At 38.6% G+C, this 15,755-nt stretch overlaps 1 protein-coding gene across 1 annotated transcript; it reads right to left on the reverse strand.

Moving 5' to 3' along the window:
- Positions 1–923: 923 nt before the first annotated feature.
- On the reverse strand, positions 924–6,848 carry LOC120549271. The gene is made up of 4 exons (XM_039786068.1): positions 5,762–6,848; positions 5,487–5,642; positions 2,731–2,820; positions 924–2,368 (listed from the first exon to the last, which is right to left on the reverse strand). Exons 1-2 carry the CDS (start codon positions 6,758–6,760, stop codon positions 5,586–5,588), a joined length of 1,056 nt encoding a protein of 351 aa, XP_039642002.1. The 5' UTR covers positions 6,761–6,848; the 3' UTR covers positions 924–2,368; positions 2,731–2,820; positions 5,487–5,585.
- Positions 6,849–15,755: the final 8,907 nt, after the last annotated feature.

The raw sequence follows: 15,755 nt of genomic DNA on the forward strand, positions 1-15,755 counted from the left end.
GGCAGGTTGAAGCTGACAATTCTCTACAACAGCATATCAGCAAAGCCACTGGATAGCCTATAGATTTTCACAGTAATACACTGTAAAAAAATAATTGTTGACTCAACTTAAAAATATGTGTAAACTGGTTGCCTTGAAATTATAAGTTGTTGGGAAATCAGATATTAAGTTGGCACAAAGAGGGTATTCAGTTCTCTCAACTTAATGTTGCAGGTTCACTGTACTAATGACATGTTCAGTCAACTAAGGTTTATTTGTAAACACAACATTTAATTTAGTGGATCCAACTTCTAATTATGCATTATATGAACTAATGATTGTGTGGAGTCAACTCCAATCTACATCAATTCAACAACATTATGTAGTGGGGCTAATGTGCATTTTCAAGTTGTCTTGACTAAGCTTTGTATTTGTGTTGACTTCATTATGTTTGTTGTATTAACATATCAAGTAAGTTGACTCTGTTGCCTTGAAAATCTAAGTTCTACCAACTTATTTTTTTAAGTTTACACAAGACAAGAGTGTGAGCCAAGATTAACAAAAACATTTATTTCACACATTCAAGTGTTTCATACAATACAAAACATTGGTAAGACACAGCATCAACATTTTATTCCTTATCCACTCTGTTAAATATCATTCTGCCTTTCACACAAGGTTTTTTTCTGCCATTACAAATCATAAGCTTTACTGTTACAGCGGCTGTGTGTGTGTATGAGAGTGAGTGAGTGAGTGAGAGAAGGGTGGGTGTATGTCTGTGTGAGAGAGCATCTGTGAGAGTGAGTATGTATGTGTGTGTGAGTGAGTGAGAGAGAGAAAGAGGGGTGTGTGTGTGTGTGTGTGTGTGTGTGTGTGTGTGTGTGTGTGTGTGAGAGAGAGAGAAAGAGAAAGTGAGTGAGTGAGTGTGAGAGAGAGAGAGAGAGAGAGAGAGAGAGTGAGTCAGTGTGCGTGAGATAGCCTGAGTGTGCAAGGTGGTGGCAAAATAAGAGAAGATATACAGTCACATATGTCGACTACAGACAATAAGAACAGCATATTTTGAGAGACGGAGCAAAACAACTCTCAGGACTTCTAGTCCACCTCAGCATCAACAGCTAATATTTGCATAACAGTGTGCTTACCAGAACATACAATGTTTGACAAAGCAACATGATAATTTAACAAGGCTATTTGAGGTAGTAAAACAAAAATCAAATGGCAATAGTTTTCTCCTTTCCATCACACGAACAACTGACCTTACTATCACCTAGGGTACAAGTTCTTAAAAGACACACTTAAAACCAAGGAACAGTAACTCCATGACGACTATGTAGCCAAGATAACCGGTGGCACTTTTGAGTAATATAAAAAACAGCTATTAGGACTGTCTAGTCAATCTCAGCATCAACAGCACATAGGCTATATGCATAACATAGTGATATCCAGAACATGTGATGCTTGAAAAATGAACAGGATAGTTTTATATGGCTGTGTGAAAACAAACAAGAGGCAATATTTATCTCCTTTTCATCCCTCTAACTGACCTCAATGGTCCAAGTGCATGTGTTGATAAAAGGTTTAGCAAACTTGAAAGACTGGAGTAGTTGTGCAACTCCAAAGTATATAGCCAATAAAACAGCTTTCACCTTTGAGAGCTAGGGAAAACTATCTGGACTACCTAGTCCATCTATCCATCAGCCGCACATATACATAACTGTGCTTTCCAGAACATGCAATGCTTGACAAAGCAACATGATAATTTAACAAGATTATTTGAGGTTGTAAGACAAAAATCAAATGGCAATAGTTTTCTCCATTTCATCCCATGAACAACTGACCTTACTTACTTACTAAGTTCTTAAAAGACACACAAAAAAACAAGGAACAGTAACTCCATGACGACTATGTAGCCAAGATAACAGGTGGCACTTTTGAGTAATATAAAAAACAGCTATTAGGACTGTCTAGTCCATCTATCCATCAGCCGCACATATACATAACTGTGTGCTTTCCAAAACATGCAATGCTTGACAAAGCAATATGATAATCACTGCAATTTTTTGTTTCACAGGCTCTTGGACATGAGCTTGTTCCGGAGTCCATTAACTCTTGAAGAGCAAAGGTCTCCACCAATGTTCATTATCACCTTTTGTATTACCTCGAACATGTACTTGAGCCCTTTTGGGTAATGGATGTTGAAGACGTAGAGCAGACCCATCAGCAGGGCGAATGCGTTGGGCACATCCTTCAGGTCCCGAAGAACAATATGCTCCTCCAGAATCAGTGCAATATCAATCATCTCCTTGGGGACAGGGCGTTGAGGATCCTCCTCCGTAACCACCAAGATTCCGACGTTCATTCCTTTCACTGCCTCACTCTCTTTGTTTGGCTAATGACACAACAAAGTAATAAGAAAAGATTGCAAATCAGCATTAATTCCACACATGCTTATTCAAGATGCATAGCAAACTTGGGTATGAAAATGTCTGATGCAAACTAATGTAAACCTATCTAAATGGAAGAAATTCAAATACATTACAATTTCAAATTAATTGAGCAAGGAATCCCGTCACTGAAACTTTGAATAATTCACTTGTTCTCCATTTAAGCAATGTCTTTCCACGTCTGGATTCTTAACAAGACATATTTTCTAGATATCCTATAACTACAGGATCATGACTTCGTTTGGATCAAAAAGATTGAGATTAGCAAGTGATATGGATTCCAAAGTGGCATTGATTCCTCACATACCTTACAAATCTTGAAGAATTGGGAGGGATCCTCTTTCAGGAAATGGGCCAGGCCAAGGAGAACCACTGCTCTCTTCTGTTTATTTGAGTTCTGGACAACAGAAGAGGGATACAGACCAGAAAGGACATCAGTGCTGCATAAATAAATAAAAAAATGTACACAACATCTAAACCAGTGGTTCTCAACCTTTTTTGTGCCAGCGCCCCCCTATCCATTATCTAGGTCCCTAACGCCCCCCTTCAAATATTATGTAGGCTAATTGCCCCGAATATTAATGATTACGCCCTAATATAGGCCTATTATTGTTGTTACTATTGTTATCAAAAATAATCAAAAAATCAAATCATTGAATGACAAACAACACATGTATTAGTTTCCCAGGTATCAAAAAAGCCATGTGAATAGAATGTATATATATTTACAGGTTTTTAAAAAGAATGCAACCATTTGACATTCAAATTAAATAACATTAGCCAATCAGAACGACTAGATATGTAACATTCAAACTATAATTAGGTATTATCAAAAGGCCTGCTGCATGGTTTGAACCTCAGCACCTTTAGAAGATGACTATAATTTGAATGTCCTTTTTTGTTTGTGAAGTGACCTTGGGTGTTGCGCTTTAAATAAAATGTATTATTATTATTATTATTATTATTATTATTATTATTACTACCAACACTAACAGTAGCCAATCAGAAACAGCTAGCAATTTAACATTCAAATTTAAAATTGAATTGTTCCAATGGAAAACAAGCTGGCACTTATCAAGGGGTAAAAGCAGAAGGATTACACACACACACACACACACACACACAGAAAAGTATTTTGGTGATGACAAACGACTTGAAGAATGACACCTACTGCCGAATGGAAATAAGTTTACAACCTTTGAAAGTTAGTGAGAGTCCTTTTTTAATGCTTAGAAGAGTCTAGGTTAGAAGAGTGTATGTTAGAATAGTCTAGGTTAGAAGAGTCTAGGTTAGAGTATATGTTAGAATAGTCTAGGTTAGAAGAGTATATGTTAGAATAGTCTAGGTTAGCAGAGTCTAGGTTAGAAGAGTATATGTTAGAATAGTCTAGGTTAGAAGAGTCTAGGTTAGAGTATATGTTAGAAGAGTCTAGGTTAGAAGAGTATATGTTAGAATAGTCTAGGTTAGAAGAGTCTAGGTTAGAAGAGTATATGTTAGAAGAGTCTAGGTTAGAAGAGTCTAGGTTAGAGTATATGTTAGAATAGTCTAGGTTAGAAGAGTATATGTTAGAATAGTCTAGGTTAGAAGAGTCTAGGTTAGAAGAGTCTAGGTTAGAAGAGTATATGTTAGAATAGTCTAGGTTAGAAGAGTCTAGGTTAGAAGGGTATATGTTAGAATAGTCTAGGTTAGAAGAGTATATGTTAGAAGAGTCTAGGTTAGAAGAGTATATGTTAGAATAGTCTAGGTTAGAAGAGTATATGTTTGCCATCGCCTGTCTTGCGAGTAAATAGCAGAAAAAAACGTTTGGAGAAAACACAACCCCACATCGCGCTGTGTTTTGTGGAGGTGTGAGAGTCCCGTACAGTAAACCGTGACATCACTGCCTCTATCGCTTCCATACGAAAGTTTTAAAACCCCAAACACAAGCTCTGAACTGGCCAGGAGTTTGGGGAACAGCTGACTGTTTGCCAAACAACAACGCACAGTCGATATCTCTCGCACGTCTCTTTTCTTTCTCTCTTTCTCTGTGAAATGAAGCTGCATTCAGGTGCAGTAGGAAACGTTGTGTTCTATAAACCATCTGACGAAAAACTGTTACTGTGAAATATAATATAAAGTATACTTGTGCTACATTCGGGGGGTTAAAGAAAAAACAGGACGTCGCAGCGATTGCTTTTTTTTTCTTATCTGAACGTAGCTTCACGTAGTAGCTACAGAGCTCATTTAAGATGATGCTCTTACGTCCCATTTCCATGAAGGTAGCACAGAGCTGCGCCAAATAAAGCTGACAGAAGCACAGAAGAGTTAGGATACCCGTCTCGTCCATTCGCGGTGCTGTAAACTGGCAGCTTTTAATGTTGCAGACCACAGATTTCTTTAATAGTTTAAGTGTAAACATGTATTGTTATTGTGAATCTTTGGTTTAAACTAGCTTTCAAACAAACGCCCCCCAAGGGCACCTCAACGCCCCCCATCATCTTCTGAACGCCCCCTGGGGGGGCGGTACCGCCCCCGTTGAGAAACACTGATCTACACTATGTTTTAAAATTTTGGGATCACCTTGACTTTTCTTGTTTTCAACGAAAACATACATGAGATTAGTCAAAATAGGCACTTTTTGCAGCAATCACAGCCTAGAATACCTTAGGCATTCTAGCTGTCACTTTTTCTGGGTAATCTGATGGTCCCCAAGACACTCAAGCTGCCTATATTGTGCTAAGGCTGTAACTGTTGCAAAATGTGGCTATTTTGATGAAGGCAACATTTGAAGTACAAAGTCATAATTCAGATGTAAAATGATTATTTCTTACTCTGACAATGTCATGTCCTGTTTATGTTATAATGTTGTTAGGGAGATACACATACCAATCTTTACAGTGATATACTTTGTGGCTATGACCTTCCTATGTGTATTGTAGTTTAATGGGCATATTCTCCATTCATTCTGAGAGGCACTTGCACTTACTAATCTGAAATAGATGCTCAAAAGGTGTTATCAAATATGACTTGACCTTGGCCTAAAAGGACAGTCAACAGGCCTTCAGCAAGGAAACTATTACTTACATCATCATCTAGAGACTCAACAAAAGGCTGAAGTTCCTTGACTTTCTCCAGTCTCTGTCTGTACAGACGCAGGAACCTGGGGACGAACTCATCTAGGCGTTAAAAAAATGGCTGCTTCAGGTTCATGGAGACAATCCGCCTGAATTCTGCTTCAATCTGCATAAAAACCAAGGACAAACATGGAGACAAAATATTAATATAAAAATAGAATCTAATCAAAGGAAGAATGTAATACAAGTCACTTTAATAATACATCAAGTAAAAATAACAGTAACCTGTCGCTGTGTGAACAAAGCTGACCACCTGGCTTTGAGATCCTTGACCAATGGCTCCTCCCCGATGATCTCCTTTCTCCTCAAAGAAAAGGTGCCGTCCATAAGGGCATCAACTTTCTTCCAGTCCACATTTCTTTTCATCATTTCACTCTCTAAATTGCGTCTGTCTTGTTCAAGCATTTCAAGGCTTCTATTCTGAGGGGGTTCAGGCAGAAAATTCACCTCTGACCTCATAGCCTTCTTTGGTCTTCTGGTATCCGCTGATGCTGACCTCCCCCTTTTATACACAGAGAGCTTCACAGACCCAGCAATGCGCAATTGCTGTCTGAAATTCCCCATTTTAAAGTATATGCTGTATCTCCAAGCATACCACCCACATGTTGAGCCAGCCTCTTTCAAGCATGGAAATTTGTCCACCAATGCTTTTGCAACAATGACACACTCTCCGTGGGTTGGGTGGGTCTTTATGGCAAATATTGCCTCAGCCAAGCTATCAAGAATGTCACTAGACATAGATCTAGGCACTTCTAAGAGAGAGCCATCTTTGAAATATGCATCATTGCCATGCTTGAGTCTCAACTCTATGTCAGTGGGAAACTTTGGGATGACAAAGGGATCTGGCAAACATCCACTACGTCTGGGAGTTGAATCTCCAGATGAGGTTGATGGCAAGCTAGCAGTGTCCAGTGTGTCCAGTGTGGAATCAGAGATCTGGTCATCATTCGAGGGTTCTTGTTCATTTGAGGGCTCTGGGACATGCTTCTGAAAAATCCTCAAAGTAGCTCTCTCCTCTGGCAGGTCGGACATGCTGGTCAAATTGCACAACTCATTTACGAAATTTGGGTCTTCAAACTGCACAATCAGCATTGCATCCAAACGTAGTTCTCTCTTCAGTATGTTGATGAATGCATCAAGTGTTTCCGGAACACTTTCAATTTGAAGTCTTCTAATGTCATCTGGTGCAAGGATTACACGAAACAGCATAGTTCCTAGAGTCATGACACAGAGAGACAAAACAAACAGGTTTCAATATAAAACTAAGCATGTTCAATATGCATCAACAGGCAAAACTATGACTGATATCGGCACTAATCTCCCAAGAGCAAATTGTTAAAGTTTATCAGTGTAACAGCCAGAAGAATCAAAGAATAAACAATAAAATTGTAGACAGACAACACATTGTGTGTGAATCCTGACAGGATCACAGCTCTGATTATTTATCAATAAAGGAGACTTAAGAAATGAATACTTACCTTACTTAAGTAAAAAAGCTTTTGCAGAAACGTAATGTTGTCCTTGGATGGTGTATAATGACAGCGGAGTGTAGTCATTCAGATCCTGAGGGTCTACAATGGAGATGTTCAAGGTCTCATTCCTGCACAGTTCATAGCATCTGAGGTGGTCAATATACCAGGCTGTGAAACGTTCCACACAAATATGACACCTTCTGTGACACAACCAGTATTTTGACTATTTTAGCAAAGTCAGGAAGCCCACATGTATGTCCAAAAGATACAACCATGCCCTCATAATATTTAGTACCATGTAAAATCACACTTGAGGTAAGACCAACAGACTTCACTCTGTTGTATTTCTGTTGAATGGCGGTCTTCACAGAAAACTCCAAAAGTTCTGGTGAAATATTTGTGACATTCACCACCTCCAAGTCAGGTTTGAAAACACTTGGCATTCTAAGATGGTAGGAAAGAAGAAGCTGATGGTGTGTGGATAGAGTGAGCAGAATGTTCTTGAAATTGTTCACATCTCGCACAACCTTCTTGAAGTAACTATGTTTAGCTTCAAACCGGATTGTCCAAAAGTCAACTAAAGGGCCGAAGCACCTGATAAGGTGTGCATAATGTTCGATGAAATGGTGTTTCGGTTTCAACCTGTAGTCAGGAAAAACATCCAGGAGTAAGCTCCTATGGGCTGATATTTTGGACTCCAAGTAGCACAACGATTCTTCTGTAAATTTGGGGCTACACAAGATCTCGACAAAATCTTTCAATTCCAGGAGAATGCCCCAAGCTTTGTTATGTTCAGGGACTAAATGGCCAATTATGAGTGGTAGCAACCGAAGCAGAGTCCAATTTTCATGGCCGTTGCCACCAATGGTCCCTTTGACAAGCAAACTGTTGGTTATTTTATGGGGTTTGTTAAGTTTATCAACAAATCTGTAAGGAAATGTCTGAATGGCATTATTCAATTCTTCCAGCGTGAAAAACTTACATGAAATGAAATCATTTAAACAAAGAGCTAGCTCCTCTCGGACTATCCCCTCAAACAAGTCATGCAAGATATCTGGAGTGAATCCTTTTGCAGTTTGAAAATAACATAATCTGTCCAATGGACAAGCTCGCTTTACACCATCAACACTTTTTAAACATTAATTTTTATTGCAGTTCAGGCACACAGTTATCAATGGACTCTTGGGTTCTGAGGGTAAACTTTCCACTTTTAACTTGACAACTTTGTATATCATTACGATCAGCTAAGCAAAACCTGCAGAACTTGCCTCCATTGAAACATTCCCAGAAGCCAGCTAGTGAATATGCACCAAGATTGTCAGTGACAACATACACAATTGTGCCAGTTACACTTGCTCCTAGTCTCCGAACAAAAAGTCCATGATTTTCAAGAAGCGCAACATCTTTGATCAGAGGCTCAAGAATCCTCTCATACCCAAAAGTGATGATGTCTTTCCTATGACACAATGTTGCAAGATAGATAGATGAAAGAGAGGACCTATACTGAAAAGGTAGATTAACAATCACCCAGTACACACCACAAACCTTGTGGTCATTTTTGGCGGTACCTAAGGGGTTACATACCTCGAAATCATCAATAAACAACCCAAGAGCAATGTGAAATTCCTCACCAGACAGCAATTCATTCTCTTTTCGATTCAAACTGTCATAAAATTATCCATACTGGCTTGTTTGTGAACCTGAGCTATGATGTTGTAGAACTTTATCAAGTACATCATTTCGGTTTAGCAACTCTGTGAGAAGACGTAAAATTGGAACATAAACAAAGGTTCTCTGTCGAGCAGCATCTAGTACATACTCAATTGGCTCAATGACAGTGACATTTTCTTTGTAGAATGTAGCTCTATTGTAAGTTGTGCCAAGTTCATTTTCTCTCGACAGGAATTTTAAAGGGTTTGATTTCTGAACAATATCAGACACCTGAGCAAGAAGAGGGGCATCACAGTTGCAGTTATGGTGCTCTAATATGGGTCTGATTGACCTTATAGTAAAGGTTTGTGCCAAAAGGCTTATTTGGTAAAGTTCATCAACTATATCTTGTATTGCAGATTTAGAGACATGCAAAACTGTCTGCATTCGTAAGAATAAAGAAGCGAGACTATACTTAATAGTTTCCTCAATGTCCTCTTCCTCATAGTCATCATCATCATCATCATCATCATCATCATCATCATCATCATTATTTAGGCCTAACTCTATATCATCCTCTAAATGTGCATGGTCAGTAACAGCAGCATGGGCCTCACTTCCAAAATTAATAATATCAGGTCTTATATCATCTACACTAGCCGCATGGTGATACCTGCTCTTGTGAGCCTTAAAGGTGTTGTAGACATTGGATTTGAAAGAGCACTGTTTAAAAGGACAACTCACAGTTTCCTTAGCCTTAACATGCTTTCCTGAATGAACAAAGTATTTTGTAAGGTTGAAAGGTTCACAGAAATCACACAGTTTACATAACAGTTGTGCATTTACAGGCTCAGTGTCAATTTGTCGAGCATGCTGGGCAACCAAATGTTTTTTTAAAGCTACTTGGGTCTTGAGGGTGCAAGGACAGTCTTTGTATATGCAGGGAAAGGGGTAAGTAGTTCCATTGAATCCATGCTGAACTTTGTAATGCCTTATTACTTTGCGCTGATTTGTTGAGGAAAAACTACAAAACTTACAGTTCCACTGCATCAATCATGACACTGAATCATAGACTGTATATTATTAGTGGACAGCCCATCCGGTTTCGCAAAGTGCTGCAAATGCGGAAGTGCCTTAAACCTGCATTCTATCTGAATTCCAGCAGGGGGCGACACGTGCGGTTGCAAAAGGAGGTCGGTTTCTGTAGAAGTCTATGAGAAAGTGACCCACTTCTCACTTGATTTATTACCTCAGTTCACATTTTCTTGAAGAGTTTATGGTCTCAATCGCTAGTTTTAAGTCTTCTGCAACACAGAATGATGTTCATTTTTTGAATTATGGTCTCGTTGATTTTAAAATCGGCGATAAAGCAGAGGGTGTTTTAGGGCGTGGCTATGATGTGATTGACAGTTCGCGGTCAGTCAATCATGACAGAGGTTTAGCAAAGCTTATCCAAGGCACGTCAACTTCATTTTGGAGTTTGACCAGCTTTCTTCGTAGTGACTGTGACACTTTGGTCGCCTAATGTCTTGTTCAGCGTTCGGTTGGACGACAAGACACTCAAAGGAGTCGGCAGTTCAGTTTTTCTGGTAAGTAACGTTAATTTTTTTAAATACTGTTTTTCGTTAGCATCCCAATTAATATCAGTTTGCTAGCTAGATTGCACCTTGCTAACCAAGCTAGCGGGCTAACGTTATGCAGACCTTATAAACGGATTCAAATATATATTTAACGTTACAGTCATATACAGTAGCTATGCATAACGGTCTGCGCCCGGCGATCTATTTTAACCATATGTGGTGTTATTGCTAATCGTGCCATGCCTCCTAACCCGCAAGCTAACACTACCATTACATGTAATGGTAGCTAATGTTAGCTTAAAATCAAAGCCTGATATAGTTAATGCTATGGTGCAAAATCATATTAAACCCTATATTCGCACGGGATTAGAATACTTTTGGGACTGCGTGTGATTTAGAAATTACCCCCTCACATCTGAGTTTCGTGTGGCGCATTCGCACAGGACAAGCAGAGACCGCTTTTACTTGAATCTACTGAAATATATGTTCCTGCCCGAGAGTTGGGCAACGTTACCCGGAGGTGCCCGAAGGACAGGCACATAATATCATCCCCGCCACAGCGTCACCCACACAGCATCACCGTCACCCACACAGCATCACCGTCACCCTCACCCTCGGACAAAGCTGCGGGGGGAACGCGTGGACTCGGAGACGGAGGTCTCTGGGCGGGGCAGTGGGCCAGAATATGCGTTGATGCTGTTACACTGATGTCTTTCTTCCACTTACTGTAGTTGTGTCTGCTAATCTATTTGAAGACCTTCTGTCAGCACATTAGTCTGTTTTAAGATGAGTCACATACATGTTACAATCTATATTTACAAGTGCTGTTTATTACCAAAATGTACATATCATTAAAAAAGTGTTGCGTACAATACACATTGTCTAAGATAAATTTGACATGTAGGAGTATGTTTACTTAATACTGCATGTCCTCAACTGAAGCATAGATTCATGTACAAGCGCATATATTAATATAACTCATTGTGATATACCATGCCTTAACTACATGTTTGTCTATTACAAACATTTGCCTGTCCTTATCCTTTCTCTTGTGCCTCAGCTGCCATTGGAACCTGACTCCTGCTACCCACCGGAGCAGACAGCCACCACCACTGGACCCCCCCACCACTAGCCGGCCTACTATCTTCCTCTGACGGACCCGCTACTTCCCAGAAACCACCGACCCGTTCTCCATCCTGGAAACTTTGACGTGCTTTTCCCCCCTCAGAAACCTGGACTTGATACTTCAAAATAAAACCTGTTAATTCACACTGCGTTTTGTTCACCATTCAAACCTAAAAGTTAGCACTTTAGAAATATGTATAAGGCATATAATTGAGATATTTTATGTATAGGATTAAACTGTTAGAATTAGATATTGACATTGCATGTCCTTGTATGGTTTTTTGTTTTCATACTTTAAAAATGTCAGTGCAGTAAATATAAGGTACATTGATTTAATTATTACATTGAATAAGTTGTTTTTTTTTTTTTTTCTTTGCAATTTGTGATCATACTTTTGTTATAATGAATTTACAATAACCCTACACAGATTAAACAGCACCTAGTGCATTTTCAATTACCTACTAAACACTTGACTAGGTATTTGAAATATATTCAAATATATAAATTAATCTAAAAGGATTTTGGTGAAGTGTTTTCATGGTGATTAAAATTGACAAGTACATAAAGACAGCACAAACTACATTTTGCTGATCCTTTGTCAACATTCAAGTAAGTATGGTAACATTTAAGAAATCATTTTTGTTGATTAAAGCCCAAATAGACACTTTTAATCAATTACAAATTCTATCAAATTACCAATGTCTTGTATGACTACAATACTGTATGTTCCTATAGTTACTTCAGAAAAACAACAAATGTAGCTTTAGAAAGACCTTTATTTCACAGTGAAATGGGCATTAACTTCAAAAACTACATAACCACAAACACTGGCAATATTTTTAACATTATGTTTAAAGTGATGAATTAAATAATGTAGTTCACCTTTTACAATCCAGTGTAAATTCCACACATAAATCACTGCTGTGGGTCAAGGTAAAGGCAAACTTCACTGTCACAAGTGAAGTCATAATAAAAAGAGGTAGTTGAATCACTAGTGCCACATTGTTAATTACAGTAGAAATGGTTGACATTACAAACCACAATATAAAAATATAGCTTAACATATAAAGCTTAAAGCACTTGTGCAGCACTGTTCAGTCAAGTCCAAATGCCTGGGTAAAGAAATAAAAGCTGCCTTTACAATTACAGTGAGCATAGTGTGACAGTCTGTTGGTTGTCTGTAATGCACAGTGGAAAAAGAAAAGTAACTATTACTTAATTCTGAGGAATTGGGTTGGGTGCACATGCCATCGTGGCTCTCCACACTCCTATTTCTGAAAGAAAGAAAAAGAGTCATCAATTTCCATTTGAGCCCCTCATAGTTAAATATATATGCACACTAGCATGTAACTGTACTTCATTAATTATCTAGGAGAATACAGATGAATTAACAACAGTGTATTGTTCTTTAGTGTAACTTTAAGTCAGTTAAATGATCTTATTTCTGTTAACGTTAGCTCTTAAAAGCATGTAAAGGCAGTAGCAAGACTTTATCGGTGCTTTATGGTTATTACAGTTAGCCAAACGTTCTAATAAACTTGGTTAAACATTTGCTAATAGTTAGCGTTAGATAATGATAAGCATTGACAATCACCGTTTCGTAGCTAAACTTCAATTTGCAGAAAATTAACGTTAGCATGTTTTACCATAAGTGGCTAGCTAACGTTACAGACAACATGGTAACATCAGATACATTTACTTTACAATATGACTCCTCTTATATGACTATGGGACAAAGATATATTTAAAACCTAGCAAAGATAAATCTTACCTTGAATTATGTATGCTAGCTTTCAGCAGAAGTTGCATCCAGATTGCCAGTGAACGTGTGGCGTCGCGAAGAATGTAAAGCGGCGCGTTGCTAAACTCAAAAAGAAATACAGTCAGATACCGCCCAACTGTCTACGGCTCCTCCCTCACTCCTCCTTCGAGTCTAAAAACGTCACATCTGCAACCATGATGGCTGCGCCCATAAACGCAAACTCGACGACTCATATCAGCTCTCCACAAACCAATGGGTGACGTCACACATGCTCTGTCCATTAATATTAACAGTCTATGCACTGAATTAATCTTCGGTCAATTGTTTCTGAAGAAAGAAATAGAGACAAAAATACAGCATTAGCATGGCTTAAAATACAAACAAATAGCATAGGTGTGTTATCAGACAAGCTTGTTATTTCATGAAATGTAATGCAATTTAATGACTAAGGAATTGTATGTCAATCAAAAATAATGCATTGGTCAGCCCTTTCCCTATTGTACTAAGGCCTACATCCTTCCAAAGAAAACATAAAGCAAGTCAGTCTGATAACACTCACGTCACACACAGACAGGCGCACACACACGCACACACGCACACGCACACACACACGGTAGCGTGAGTAATGAATATTTCAGTTCAGTTCAGATTGAGAACTATAAATAGTTAACTACTTCAATATTATTATTATTGATTATATTCACGTTTCACTTCATTTAGTTATTAAAATGACGGTTGGGGAAGAGGATATGAGACTATAAATCTTTAGCCAAATAATCACGAACTCACTACGTGAATTTATATTACATTATAAGTATTACTTAGGTAGCTAGCTCCCTCCCCTTCTAGCTAGCTACCTGCCTGATCAGTGCTGCTGCAGATGAGAAGAAAGCAGAGTGGGGGATGGGCTGGTCCTCAGTCACAGACTGTTTTGGCGGACACAACAGAGAAATACCTTGCGTGCTCGCTGGACAATACTGTAGTCTTTTCAACAGAAAGTCGCCAGATTTGTGGCTAGTCGCTTTCGTGAAAAACGGGGGTTTGAAGAGTCGCTAAATCTAGCGCAAAAGTGGGCGCACAATTCATGATAAAAAAAATAGTATCTTGCTTGTTTAAACTAGTTAACGTGTTTCAACGTCATAGCTCATTTGCCACATCTGACCATATGCAAAAGATACGTTATCAGAACAAGTTCGGACAAGCCTGCCTGAATTAAACCACATTAGCCTGCATATTTAGCCTAGTTGTGTCAGAAATTCAAAAGAAAACAACATTTCCCCATGCATGCCTTCATCGAACAAACCAGCTAGCTAGCTAGTCAACATAAGGGCTAACTAACCTAGCTACATTCAGAGGATTAGTTCGTTACTTGCATAACTTAGTTGAAGGCAAGTTTAGAATTTCTCCACATAATCATTACATAGCTAGCTAGCTAGCTACTACTACTAGTTAATGAGCAATGTTCGTTCTTTTCCCGTGACACACACACACACAGCTAACGTATCACTTAAGTTTTTGAAACTAAGGGCTTGCACGTTATACTGTAGGTTTGAATGGTCAGTTCACACTATTTCGTTAAAACTTTAGCTCAGTAAAAACAAAACTCAAGCTATACTGAAATATTAGACCGTAGAAAAAAGTTAAAAGTTTAGCTACTTACGCCAATGGTCAGCTCGCTTCTCGCGCTCGGTCCTGCGATAGAGGAGACGTTGACTAACGTGGTCTGCCACTCTGCGCATGTGTAAAATGACGTAGCGTGGTGAACCCTGGGTGAACTTCAACTTACATTTGAGAAAACAAGAATGACTCAGTTGTGTCAACTGTGCGTTAGAATTTCTAAGCAAAACACAGATATGTGTGTTATCTTAACAAAAGTATTGAAAAGTTTTAAGTTGAAAGTTGACTTGACCCCAAAACATAAGTTAATAAAAAGGGGAAATAATTTTTTACAGTGTAATTGTATTACCTTACTAAGAGAAGAATAAAAAATAAATAAAATAAGAATAATTTATATATATAATTATATGGAAAAAATATTAATAAAGTCTATTTTTAAATAAAAATTAGTTATTTTTCAGGGCACAATGTTTTTGCTTTAAATTTTACAATGTTTCTTAAAAACATTTCAGAAGATCCAAGATCAGCCCCCTGTCACTTTTTGTGAATTATTAATCTGTTGTTGTTGACATGCTGGCATATTCATTGCTCCATAGTTTATGAGCAGAAACATTGTTTTTAACAAAGGCAGACGCTCGCCAGGCTTTTCAAAATGAAGAGTTTAGTCTATATGCATGCGTATACGGCATTTCAGAATGTTTGTAAACAATAGGCACCAAGATACTTCCAGGTGGCAGAACGCGAGCGGCTTCTACTGACCAACTGAAGAGATCCAGTCGGCTACTGTAAACGGTTACATTGTTACAAACGTTGTTGATAAAAGTTGAAACGATGACGAACACGTGTTGTGTTTGGGGTTGCACCGCCAGATATACAGCACAAGGTGTAGGGTTTTATCGATTTCCTTCAGAAAAAAGTAAATTTATCCAGCGGAACCTGTGGGTGAGGAGGTTAAAGCGAGTGGACGTCGTCAAAAGTAGCGCTACAGAGAAGAGATTGCCTGGTGGCGGAGT

This window comes from Perca fluviatilis, chromosome 2 (genome assembly GCF_010015445.1).
Source record: "Perca fluviatilis chromosome 2, GENO_Pfluv_1.0, whole genome shotgun sequence".
NCBI lineage: Eukaryota > Metazoa > Chordata > Actinopteri > Perciformes > Percidae > Perca > Perca fluviatilis.